General features: G+C 43.6%; 1 protein-coding gene across 1 annotated transcript; it reads left to right on the plus strand.

The window, feature by feature from the left end:
- Positions 1–3,220: 3,220 nt before the first annotated feature.
- On the plus strand, positions 3,221–5,527 carry ATOH1 (atonal bHLH transcription factor 1). The gene has a single exon (XM_039844975.1). The coding sequence runs from the start codon at positions 3,484–3,486 to the stop codon at positions 4,540–4,542; it is 1,059 nt and encodes a 352-aa protein (XP_039700909.1). The 5' UTR covers positions 3,221–3,483; the 3' UTR covers positions 4,543–5,527.
- The last annotated feature ends 7,721 nt before the right edge of the window (positions 5,528–13,248 follow it).

Consider the following 13,248-nt stretch of genomic DNA (forward strand, 5'->3'; position numbering starts at 1 on the left):
TTTTCTTTTTCTGCCCTATTCCTGGAATCAGCCCATTTTCCCAAGAATCCTGGTTCTTTTTAGTGGACAATTTTATTTAGAAACTAAAATCTGGGAGCCAGATATACTCATTGCTGACTCCAGGCCCTGAAAATGAAAAGAGCTAGGGAATATATGTAGGTACACACACACACACACACACACACACACACACACTCTCTCTCTCTCTCCACATTTATAGCTATGTTAATTTCTATATCATCTATTATGCATTATTAATTGACATCAAAATCTCCAATTCGAATCCAACACTACATGTTTCTCCCTTTCCATATTTGTAACTCTCTTTCCTGACAGTGGGAAACCTTACTCAGATTATCCCCAGATATTTACTTTGTTCATTAATCTTTCCGTGAGTAATCCAGCTGTCCCCTCACACAGGAGCTCTTCTCTCCCTGCTTAAACTGCCATTCTCTACACTCGGCTACTGCTCTCACCACCCAACCCCTTCACTCGCTCAGGTTGCTAGATGTTTGACAACCTATGCCATGAACTCCCTGCAGGGACACCCTGCTCACACTCCTCAGGCCCCAACACTATGTGCTGGGCCCTGTGTCTCTTTTTCCATTCAGATACTTTACTTCCTCAGCCCCATCTGACAGAAGAGAAGGAAGAGAAGAATGGAGAAAAATAGCCTCTTGTTTATTCTAAGGGCAAAAGAAATGTATTTCACCAAAAACTATTTTTAAAAAAATCTTACTATCCTTCACATTATTGGGACACTATTTTACTCACCTAAAAAGTGAGACTTGCTTTAAAATAGTAATAATACTAATGATTATCTATAAAAGCTGGCCAATTGGAATCAATATTCCACGTATTCAGCAAATACTTGGCTACAGCCCATAAAACTGTTTAAGCTCAGAGGAAAATGAATATTTGGCAACTATGCAGTCAAATTCAAATTACAGACAAAATGTTTGGATGATGCAAGCCCAAGAAAATCTGGGCATCCTACATATTTGGTAGTGACATTATATGGAAAAATTTGAAAAGGAGCTTTCAGCTGATACAGTTGGGAAAAGTCAATGTATGAGGAATAAAAGCAATATAAACAACTGATACTTCCAGGCTCTAGCTGCTTACTATGTCATTCATACATAGAAGATGGTTAATCATTTTTCTGAAAGTTGCATTTTGGCACCCATAGCTATTAGCAATTATATTCTGAAGTAGCACATTTTATATAGTAACACTTTGTAGAACTAGAATCATTAGTTGATTCCAACAGTACTTAGTCCAATCTCCAAAAAATTGGAGAATTTTCTCCCCCACAAAAATAGTAGACGACTTTTCCTATTGACCTTTTCTTTATTCTCATCAATGTTTTCAGATTAGGTTTGAGTTTTTCTATTTTTGATTTTGTTCCAGAGTGTCTTATTTAACATACTTATTTCAGCAGAACCTAGATATTTACAGCTCTGACCTTGCTGGCTCTTAAGGTCAAAAGGCCCAGGACTGTCCCTATGCACCAGCAACTAGACAAGGTTGGAGGAAAAGCAGATTAAGAATGATGTGTTAAGTACCATTTTAACACTCTGGCCTACCCTTCTATACCTTTATGGAGATAATCGTCATAAAGGTATAGAAGGATAGACTATAGTGTACAGTATAGAATATATAGGTAGACTACAGTATAAAATATGAATATATCTAAAACTAATCCAATCCAGTCCCAGACATTCTTCTACCTAAGGAGTTCTAAATGACAAGTGAGATCAAGTCCCTGCGAATACTAGCACATCTTTCAGTTGCTTCTGGGCACAGTCGTTTCTGGTTTCAGGAAGCTTTTTCTGCTGATTTTCTCTTCATATTTTCCAGAAGATGAGACTCCTTTGGGGATGAGAGCCACCACTAAAGTAGGAGAATTAGCACTAACTGGTTGGGTCCCACTTCTGGGCCGCAGGGACGAGACCGTGCAGGATTGCGCACCGGGATGGGGCGGTGTTAGGCGCAAGCCGGGGCGTGCCTGGGGCCGGGGCCTTTCTGATTGGCTTTTTGTTGTGAATACGAGAAACCGAAGAAATTCGGACAGGAGCTCACCTGGGAGATAGGTCCCAGCGAGACCCAGGACCTTCGGGTTTTAGCGCTCTGGCCCGCGGCGGCGGCGGCGGGGGTGGGATGAGGGAGTTCTGGGGCAGAGCAGATCCTAACTAAAGGGAAGATGGATGGGTGGGTGAGTCTGTGGTTTCTGGGTGTTTGCGGGAGAAGTCACGCGGCGTACTAAACCCAGGGCTCCTGAGGCAGAAGAGTAGGTAACTCCTGGATTCTGTGCTTTGGAACTGTTCAATTGCAGAGAACGCAGGAGCCTTTCATTTTCCTTTGGGCACCCTGCCCTGGCTCCACATTTAGTAAGGAGTCCTACCGTAGGTGTGGATGCTGTAAAATATCCCAGCCCTAAAACTACTCAGCGGAGAATTTTCTGCCGATTACAATCCTAGTTGGCCGCAGGGTGCTGGGAAAAGGGGACGGAGAGAATTGAGGAATCTGGAATTTGGTACATTCTATAGTTGTACCACAGCTTTACTTTCCATTAAGAAAAAGATTACATAAAAGTTGATCTGAAGCGAGAAATGAACATTGAGAAACGTATTCTGATCATTTTTTTTTTAAATTCTAACATTGATTTTAAATGGACATCACTTAGCAATTATATATCTATGAATATATATTATGAAAGACGTATATATACATGCATGTATTATATATATATACACACATTTGTCGAACATGTATACATATATCCCATTACATGTACGAGATTTTAAATGTTTGAGCACATACAGTGGGAGCTGCGATCCTACCCCGGAGGCAGCAAAGGACAAGCGCGCTTCTCTCCGGCGCGAGTGCCTTCCCGGCGCCGCGCGCTTCCAGCCTGGCCTGGAGCCTGCAGCCAACCTGAGGCCCCGCACGTCTGACCCGAGTTAGCTGGAGCTCCAGCCAAGAGTCCGCTCCGCGTCAGCTCACGCACCAGGGCCGCTGGGGAGGTGACACGACGCCGGGGTCAAATTACAACACGCAATTAACATATGAATTTGATGAACTTAAAAGAAGATGGGGAGGAGACACCTAGAACTGGCGCCGGAGTCTGTGCGCAGGAACTTTCTCCGGTTGTAAAAACTTTTTGATTGGCTGCTCGCACGCGCCTGCCTGCGCCCTCCATTGGCTGAGCAGACACGCGACTGGCGCGAGGAGGGGGCTGGGAGAGGAGCAGAGGGAGCCACACTGGCGCGTGCCGCTTTTTAAAGGGGCGCAGCGCCTTCAGCAACCGGAGAAGCTTCGTTGCACGCGACCTGGTGTGTGATCTCCGAGTGGGTGGGGGAGGGTCCAGGAGGAAAAAAATAAGACATTGCAGTAGAGACCCGGGAAGGGTTTTTGTTGTTGTTGTTGATCTGGTTTGCCAGTGCCTCCTCCGACCCTGCGCCTCCAAGCCTCAGAAGTGCAATGTCCCGCCTGCTGCACGTAGAAGAGTGGGCTGAAGTGAAGGAGTTGGGGGACCACCATCGCCATCCCCAGCCGCACCACCTCCCACAGCCACCGCCGCCACAGCCACCTGCGACCCTGCAGACGAGAGAGCATCCCGTCTACCCGGCTGAGCTGTCCCTTCTGGACAGCACTGACCCACGCGCCTGGCTGGCTCCCACTTTGCAGGGCATCTGCACGGCACGCGCCGCCCAGTACTTGCTGCATTCCCCCGAGCTGGGTGCCTCCGAAGCCGCGGCGTCCCGAGAGGAGACGGACGGCGAGGGGGAGCTCGTGAGAAGGACCGGCGGCGGAGGCAGCAGCAACCAGAGCCCTGGGCAGGTGAAAGTGCGAGAACAGCTGTGCAAGCTGAAAGGCGGGATGGTGGTAGACGAGCTGGGCTGTAGCCGCCAGCGCGCCCCTTCCAGCAAACAGGTGAACGGGGTGCAGAAGCAAAGGCGGCTGGCAGCCAACGCCAGGGAGCGACGCAGGATGCACGGGCTGAACCACGCCTTCGACCAGCTGCGCAACGTTATCCCATCTTTCAACAACGACAAGAAGCTGTCCAAGTACGAGACCCTGCAGATGGCCCAGATCTACATCAACGCCTTGTCCGAGCTGCTGCAAACGCCCAGTGGCGGGGAGCAGCCGCCGCCGCCAGCGTCTTGCAAAAGCGACCACCATCACCTTCGCGCCGCCGCCCCCTACGAAGGCGGCTCAGGCACCGCGACTGCGGCGGGGGCACAGCCGGCATCAGGAGCGGGTCAGCGGCCGACCCCTCCCGGAAGTTGCCGGACTCGCTTTTCCGCCCCCGCCTCTGCGGGAGGCTACTCGGTGCAGCTGGACGCTCTGCACTTCTCGACTTTTGAGGACAGCGCCCTGACGGCGATGATGGCTCAAAAGAACCTGTCGCCTTCGCTGCCCGGGGGCATCCTGCAGCCAGTGCAGGAGGAAAGTAGCAAAACTTCGCCCCGCTCTCACAGAAGCGATGGCGAGTTTTCCCCCCATTCCCATTATAGTGACTCGGATGAGGCAAGTTAAGAAGGTGACAGAAACCCTGAAAACTGAGACAGAAACAAAATCGCCCTTTCCCAGTGCGCGGGAAGCCCGCGGTTAAAGATCCCCTCACCCTTTTAATTTTTGCTCAGCAATGGTCGTTGTTTAGCAACGACTTGGCTTCAGATGGCAGCTACATTTGATGGTTCGCAAAAGCCGCCACTATTCCAAACTTCCTACCGTCCAATATTGTTTGATAAAAACTTGTTAAAGCTGCGTTCTTTCTGCCTACCTTCTGTTCCCCCTGTAGATAGATAAGGTATAATTATAGGTACCCATAGATAGCATCGTTATTCTAGTTCTCTGCTGCCAATACGCTGCTAAAACGTCGCATCTTCTCTGTCGCTGGTTTGTGTTTAATTTATTTTATGCCCTGGGCATTCATCCCTGTGTGTTGCGCGCACTTACGTGTGGGAGAGTTAGTATTCCAAAGTTGTTTCCCAAAATGCATTATAAAACGCAAAGTTAAGGCTTCCAAAGTAATAACTTTTGACTATGAAATTGTTCAATAGTAAAGAACTTTGAGGTTTATGTATTGTATAAACATACCCAGTATGTATATCGGATCGCGAGAAAGTTGGCGTCTTTTAGTAAACTTGGCGCACGCACTTTATCAGCCGCTAACTGCTGCGGCTCCGGGACAAACTCAACTGCCAACTGCAGACCAGTTGTTTTTTGTTTTGTTTTGTTTTGTTTTAAACACGGCCACTTATAGCCCTCAAACTCTTTGCAAATGTTTGTTTAAAAAAATATAAAATTTTAAAAAATCCAGTAGTGTCAAAAGCATTTGGTCAATTTTATTTTGCTTTGTTAATGTTAGAAAACTTATTTATTATTGAGTGTTTGCTACCATTTCTACTTAACTTGATTCGTTTTTTACATTTTCTACTCAAGATCATTTTATTTTAAGTTAGCAAAGCCAACTGCCATTGTTTTATGTATTTCCTTTTGCAAATGATAAAAATAAACTTGAAAATAACTTTTATTTGTCACTTACTTATTCCATTCTTACAAGCATTGAAAACAGTTCTTAAATGACTTGGAAGATTTGAACTCTTCTCTTAAATGTCAATTTATGCAATCTAAGAGTTTTGAAGAAAAATTTGTTATGAACTTTGTGTCTTCAAGTAGAATCAGAAACTCTACACAGAAGAGCCTTTGCCAATAATTAAATTGTAAGATAAAAACTTCTCTTAAATTTGCTATACTTTTGCCTCTTGGATAGCCAGGATCTTTCCACTCTTCCTCGCTCAGAACCCAAAAACCTCTGCAAGGGGAGGCACATGTTTCAGATCTGCTAGGATTTTGCCAGTAGTGAACTTTACCAGGCTTATCTATTTCCACTTCATGAAAACTTCAGCCAAGTTGAAAGCTTTTCCTGTAAGGTCAAATTCACAGCACTAGCGCTTGCGCTAGCGCGTTCTCGCTCTCTCCATCCCCCGCCCTTTTTTCTAGTGGGGGTAGGTTTGAAGGCAAGGAGAGGAAAAGAGAACAATAAAAAAACTTGAAGGGAAAGGGGATGAGGTTCATTGATTCAAAAATTAGAAGCCCGCAGTTGTCCTAGGAAATCGTTGACCTCCACTCATTTTTTTCTTACCAAACAATTCTGCTTTTCCCAATAGAGAAGATAATGTTTGCTTTTATTTTGCCCTTATGAATTAGTTCCTATGTAGAAAAAACATTTAACTACATTTTTAGTCAGTTGAAGAAACTAAACCCTGTACTCATTCTCACCTTAGGGTTCTCATTAAGGAATAGCCAGCCTATTCTGGGTCTCAGGGTTATAGATTTTGAAAAAACTAATATGGTGTGTGGGGGGACGGGAGGGGGAAGGAGGAGCTAGAGTAGAAAGCGGAATTTTAAAAATGCATTTCGCAAATGTGAGAGTAGAATTGTGTATTAAGCTGAAAATTGGGATAAACAACGCTGGATTTGAGAGTTTGGTTTTAAGCCAAATCTTTTACATTTTGTGTCTTCATTTGGATAACAAATTACAAGACAAGGAAGGGGGGAGAGAAATGGTTATTTTAATCGTTCCCGAATCTTCCTCTTCCGCCATATCCAGAAAAAAGAAGAGCGCCACAAACTAGGTGCACAAAAAGTAATACGCGGGAGACCAAAGTTCTGATCTAGAGTAGAGAACTGCGAACTGCAAACTCAGCTTTTAACTGACCACCTGGGTATCCATAGCTTTCAGCAGGTGCGGAAGATCCAGGGAAGCGGAAAGCCTCCGCTCACTCTCCAGGAGAAGTGAGCGGCGGCTCGTGACACTTTCCAGGGGTAGAAACAATGCACCTGTCCCTTAGATAACCTTTTGCACCCACTGAGTTTGCTGTGCTCACGATAAACATCAGGAATCTTCTGTCTTCTGAATAAATCAAGAGATTGCTTCGAGCACATTTCCATTTCACTCTCCATCAGCAGACTCAACAGGCATGGACACACAGCAACCTTGTAGGATGAGCGTGGACACATATTTTTATGGTTACTTGGCTTCGTGTGTCTGCGTGCTTGTGTAAAGAGAGAGAGAAGAGGACACAGAATGCTTTTATCTGTTATGAATTTGAGTAAGGGAAGGACAGGAGTAAGAAAAGTAAAGTTGTGATTTTTTTTTCTCAAACAAAACTACCTATATTTCATTTTTCAAAACCCTTTATATTCACTTCGTGTTAACCAGAAGAAAAAGACTCTTCTAAAGTTATTTTTCTTTTCATGGACTCAGAAATTTCTAAGCAGAAATGACATCAGGAATATCCTCTCCCCATCTTTTATAAATGCCCCTGCCTCTGACTTGCTCCAAAATTACACAGAAAGTGTCAATATCCAGAACAGGATCTTAATACTCCCATCCACTAAATTAATGTGACCACAAATTATTCTCTAAGAAAATCCATGGATAAGAGCTATGTAAATATTCAAATATTTAGAGGCTTTTCATCTTGTACCACAGTAATAGTCAGATATTTAATTTTTAAATGTTAGTGGCATTATATATGACTTAGAGATAATGACAACTTCATTCGAAGAAGTCACTTTACACATCTTTTCAAGAGAAAAACAATATCAGATTGGAAATTCTCTATTGCACTGATTGAAAGTGAGGATGAACTCTTCTAACCCATCAAGACATGCACAAAAATCCAAAACAGTTTGTAGTAAATTAAGTGCTCAAAGTTCAAATGAGAACTTTAACCTCTTTTCTTTCCTTCATTTTATTTCTTTCCTTTTATGCTGGCATTTCTTTGAAAGAGATGTACAATCACATTTCCATTTTAAGGTTCTGCTATGGAGTTTGCATAACAAACGTTTGGCAGCTCGCTCTCTTACACTCCATTAACAAGCTGTAACATATAGCTGCAGGTTGCTATAATCTCATTAATATTTTGGAAACTTGAATATTGAGTATTTCTGAGCGCTCATTCCCCATATGCCAGACCACTCCTGCCATGCTGACTGGTTCCTTTCTCTCCATTATTAGCAATTAGCTTCTACCTTCCAAAGTCAGATCCAAGTATCTAAGATACTAGCAAAGGAATCAACTATGTGTGCAAGTTAAGCATGCTTAATATCACCCAAACAAACAAAGAGGCAGCGTTTCATAAAGTAATGAAGATAGATAAATCGGGTTAGTCTTTTGCGACACTGCTGGTGCTTTCTAGGGTTTTATATACTTTATGCAGCCTGCTTTATACTTTGTCTTTGCCTCCTATCCCACCACCACTTTTATTTCTGGAGGGTTTTGGCTTACCACACTTTGGGAAACGTATTTGATTTCACAGAAAGTTTAACGAAGGTTGTTTTTGGCAACTGGCAAGTTTAAGTATGTTCTGTATGGGACATTGCTAACTGGGGGTCTAGCTTGACCAGAAAAGAAAGAGGCGGGGGGCGGGGAATGGGGGGCAGTTAATTGCCTTAATCTTAACCGGCGCAGGACCAATGCTTTCATTAGGCCTTTCTATTGATTTTAGAGATGTAAACCTGAACCAAGTAAGTGGTCTTTTTTCAAAGAATATCTCGTAATTATTTATCTTCTCTATTCATTCGAAAGTTCAAGAAAGAAATGATGAACTTCATCTTGGCAATTCCAAACCCCAGTTAGAATTGGAAACGAAAAGTAGCGGACGTATTTGTCAATTGCAACCGAGGTTTGTCAATCTCAATCTGGAAAAACAAGTAAGTATGTATTGGTGAGAGTTTAAAGATGACATCTAGTAGTCGAATTACTTGCAGTTGGTTTTATAAGAAGGGGTAGAAGATTGGGCGGGAGTAGGAGGGATATATAATAAAGGTGTACGTTTTCCTGGCTGATTTTGACTACTCTCAACACCCATCCTCATCCTAGGCTGAGCAGAGTACCAGACGCCAACCGCTGAGGTCCCTCCCTTTCTCCTAGGCCCCTACCAGGAAAAGGAGAATGGAGCGGAGAATGGGTTAAATTCTGCGACGCCAGGGGAGGAGAGAAGTCGGGGGGAGATAAAGAAAAGGACAGGAACCAAGAAGCGTGGGGGTGGTTTGCCGTAATGTGAGTGTTTCTTAATTAGAGAACGGTTGACAATAGAGGGGCTGGCAGAGGCTCCTGGCCGCGGTGCGGAGCGTCTGGAGCGGAGCACGCGCTGTCAGCTGGTGAGCGCACTCTCCTTTCAGGCAGCTCCCCGGGGAGCTGCGCGGCCACATTTAACACCATCATCACCCCTCCCCGGCCTTCTCAACCTCGGCCTCCTCCTCGTCGACAGGCTAACTTGGCCCCCCACCGACAGAACTCACAGAAGCGAGTGTCTCTCGCCGCCTCCCGCGCGGAGCCGGTGCCTCTCTCCTCCCCCAGCTTCGCAGCGGGAGCCGCCACTGCCCACTGCACCTCCCAGCAACCAGCCCGGCAAGAAAAGAAGCTGCGCAAAGTTAAAGCCAAGCAATGCCAAGGGGAGGGGAAGCTGGAGGAGGCAACGGCAGGAGGGTTGAGGGGTTGTCCAAGAAAAGCTGGGCTGGGGACTGAGGCACCTGAAGCAGTGAACCGGACCAGGAAGCAAGCGCATCCTTCTGCCCCAGGGGCCTTGCAGACGCGCTGCCCGCCAGCCCGCGCCAGTACGCGCGGTCCAGAGCTTGTAATGGAAGATCCATTCACTTTTTCTAGTTAAAGATGCAGTTCTTCAGTCCCTCCCTTATCCTGAAGTATTCTATATTTTTTTACATATTGGGATGCTGATACAGTTCTTGAAGTTTGAACGTTAAATGGAAAGAGTGCATGGGCTTTGTCTCCCCTAATCTAGGATGGGACACACGTATGTGACTTTTCTTTCCTCAGATCCTTAAAAAAAGAAATGCAGAATTAAACATTTTGATACAAAGATTTCGGACCTCTCTATATCCAGCATTCTTCTTCCTAATTCAATTCTGCTTTCTCTGGTACAAAATAAAAAAGTAAATAAAATAGGTTTTTGTTGCTTTACCTGCAGAGAGGCCAGGCCCATGCTACAATTTCATACTTTTCCCCGGGGAAATCAGAAATTTCCTCCATAGGAATGAAAAACAAGATGCTCTTCAATTATAAGTATTAGTTTTTTTAAATAATTCTGATTAAAGAGTCAAGAAATCTGATAAAGGAAATGGTGTTCTGATGGCCAGCTGGTTTACCAGGCCCAGCTACTGTCAGGATGATGAAGGAAAGTGTGAGCTGAGTTTTGAGATGCCTGTCTTGGGATTTCTCAAGCTAACAGATATCATTGCTCTTTTGGGCCACTAGCCACTTATTGTTGCTTCTAGAGACAGTTCTCACAATCTTTCCTACCTTCTGGCCTCAACAAACTCTTGGTGCTGGTGTGCTAGAGAGGGGAAGGACTAGTATTGGGAGGGTTCCTCAACATGAGGCAAGGGTGAGGTAGCATTTGAGAAAGGAATAGGCATCATTTGTGGCCTTTAAGGTTTAAAGTTCACAAAACTAAGGCAGATCTGAAAACACAGGGCCATTAATTAGTTGACCAGGAAAGTAGAAAGTTAGTTCTTTTCCTTTTCAACGTGTATCTGCTTCAGCAAACGACCTAGCAGAAACGTACAAAATATTTTTGTCCTCAAATTTTCTTATAACCCAAGAGATGTTGATTCAGTGGGTCAAAAAAGAATGCCAGGAATCCGCATCCAGGATTCCCAAGTGAATCTGGTACAAGGGGAGCCAAGTATTACACTATGAAAGCACTGACCTAAAAATGTTCCTGTTAGGTCTTCTTTTGGAGACTGACTGGCTAATAATCCCCTTTTACTTCTCTTATAATATTCAGTCATTTTTCAGAGAAGAGAGAAGCAGACAACTTAGCTTCTTAAAGCCCATGACTTCATTGCTTTTAAGCTATGGAGCCTGGGACAAAATGCTACAGGCCCGAGGTGTCTCAACTCTGATTCATACCAGCTGCCTTTAAAAGTATAAAGACATCAGTCTAGGAGGCACAAGACTTTCACCCTCTGGCTCAGTGAGAGAAGCTCAAATCATAACCAGTGAGTACTTGTGAAAATCAGGAAGCAAGAATTTTTTTCAGACTACACAAACTCTAAGAGAAACAGGGGACAGGGTAAGGTTGTACGACACCCTTAGTTTAAGGTAGGGAGATTGTCATGTCACTCTGTAATAACTTCAGCATGAATTTATTGGGCCATCGATTTTTATGAAAAAGTCAGCCACCTATCACCCAAGTGAAGAAGTAGCTGTTCCCTTGTATTGATAATGATAATCAGAGAATACGGAAGAAAACAATTTTATGATTTAGAAGGCAATGATCTCATGAAATAGTGTGACCTCCTTTGGTGTCTAGTTCTTTGATTCTTTCCAAAATCTTCCTCTGCCACCTCTTATTCATTTTCCCACATCTCACCCTTTTCTTTATCAATGAACAGGCACTTACTGGGTACTGGTGGCAGAGTAGCACTAGGATTAACTACCATGAGAGATACATAAAAATAAAATAAAGCTCCACTCTTATAGAACTGAGAACTTGGCAGAGTCTCAGAATGAAACATGGAAAAGAATCTTTATCCTCTAGGTAAGAGTGGCATTCTTACTACAAATGGGCCCACCAGCTTTTGTAGTCTTATATTTGTCATTATTTCCTCCAAAGTTCCAAGGGCACCCTCTTCATAGCCTTCGTTGTTTCCCTCAAAAACAGTAGGGATTCCAAGTGGTTTGAAACCGTCATAGTGCTAATCTTCCAATCAACCGCAGTCCCAATCTCTTCCTTTAGAACTCAGGGGATACCACTGTTTCGTTTCTTATGAAGTTGTTAATGAGAGGTAGTCATAATTTCAAACCCAAAGAAACTTATGTTCTGAGAGAGGTTAAATGGCCTCACTGAAGGTAACATAGCGTTGGTACGGTGGAAACCAGGGCTACAGCAACCCTGGTCTGCTCTGAATCTGGGCTCAGTGTTCTCCTGTTCTTTCCATCACACTTCATCTGCCTCAAGTGCATATTTTCAGCCTTTTTATGCCTGCTCCTCCTATTCTCGGTCAAACTTATGGATAATAGAGGTTCCTGAGCTCTTTCTTTTTACATTTGCGCCAGAAGGAGGTAATTCTTTGGAGATGGCTATGACCAGGTTCCATTTCCAGTGATAAATTTGAGTCAACTGGTTAGAATAATTTGCATTTAGAATGTCTGTTTATCTCCTTCTGATTTAAATGATACTGGACATAGTGCCTCTTATTCTAGATAGAAATTCATTTCAGCTCTCATCTAGAAAAATCCATCTGAATGCTAAAAAGCACGTGTAAGTTAGGGGACGAGGCTAAAGAATGTTATAGGAAGCTGTGTCCTGGAAAGTAACGGCCCTAATGCAGGTCATTTCCCAAAATTGTTGCTCTATCTATGCTTGTAAAGATGGTCAAAAAATGGGCCTATAATTTTTATTGTTTCTCTTGGAGAGAAGTAAATTAACCTGCTACATTTGTAGCTGTGGATTCATTCAGTGATAGCATACATTTTTTATTCACCTGGTCATCTGAGCTATTGGTTTTTTTCCCTTAAACCTCCCTCCAGGTAAACATTTACCCCAGTCTGAGTGGTTCAATGTCTGAAAAATATCTCTGTTTTAAAAAGTTCTGTTTTTTTAATCTATCATGAGTCAGTACTCTGTTTTCTAACACTTCTATTTATTGATTTAAGGCAATCTCTTCTGTATTTCTTGTAACTTAGATGCTTTCAACCCCTCCAAAAAGTGAAGTGGAGAGTAAAAGTTATTTGAAAAGTAGAATATATTTCTAATGAAAAAGGGAAACATTGCAAGCAGTTACATAAGCCACATTTTAGGACCAAGCGATCAACTTCATACTTGTTGTCATGCCTAGATATTTTCCCACAGGATATATATCCACCATTGCTCCTTCTCCCCACTTGCACACCAGAACAGCTCCTAAAGCCTAGTTCAGAGGCCCTTTTGCCAAGAACTAAACTTACACTGCTTCCTAATATGTCCTGCACTATAGTACCTCATGACCCACCTGGCCAAACTTCTCCTCACTATTTTAGAACATCTATATGGCTCCTATTTCTAGCAAGGAAATGAAAAACTGTGACAGGTTCTTTTCTATTTAGCCTTACTCTGAAAATGGTCCTAGAGTTCACTGTAGGCTAAGAGGCTACAAAAAATATATATATACATGTTTTTCCCAGTATTTTGTTGCATGTGTTTCTCCTTGTTCCTCTACTGTGTC

This window comes from Pteropus medius, unplaced genomic scaffold (genome assembly GCF_902729225.1).
Source record: "Pteropus medius unplaced genomic scaffold, Ma_sr-lr_union100, whole genome shotgun sequence".
NCBI classification, from domain to species: domain Eukaryota; kingdom Metazoa; phylum Chordata; class Mammalia; order Chiroptera; family Pteropodidae; genus Pteropus; species Pteropus medius.

Excerpts from the sequence above, each read along its gene's own strand:
- ATOH1 (XM_039844975.1), top strand. The coding sequence starts at position 3,484 with ATGTCCCGCCTGCTGCACGTAGAAGAGTGGGCTGAAGTGAAGGAGTTG.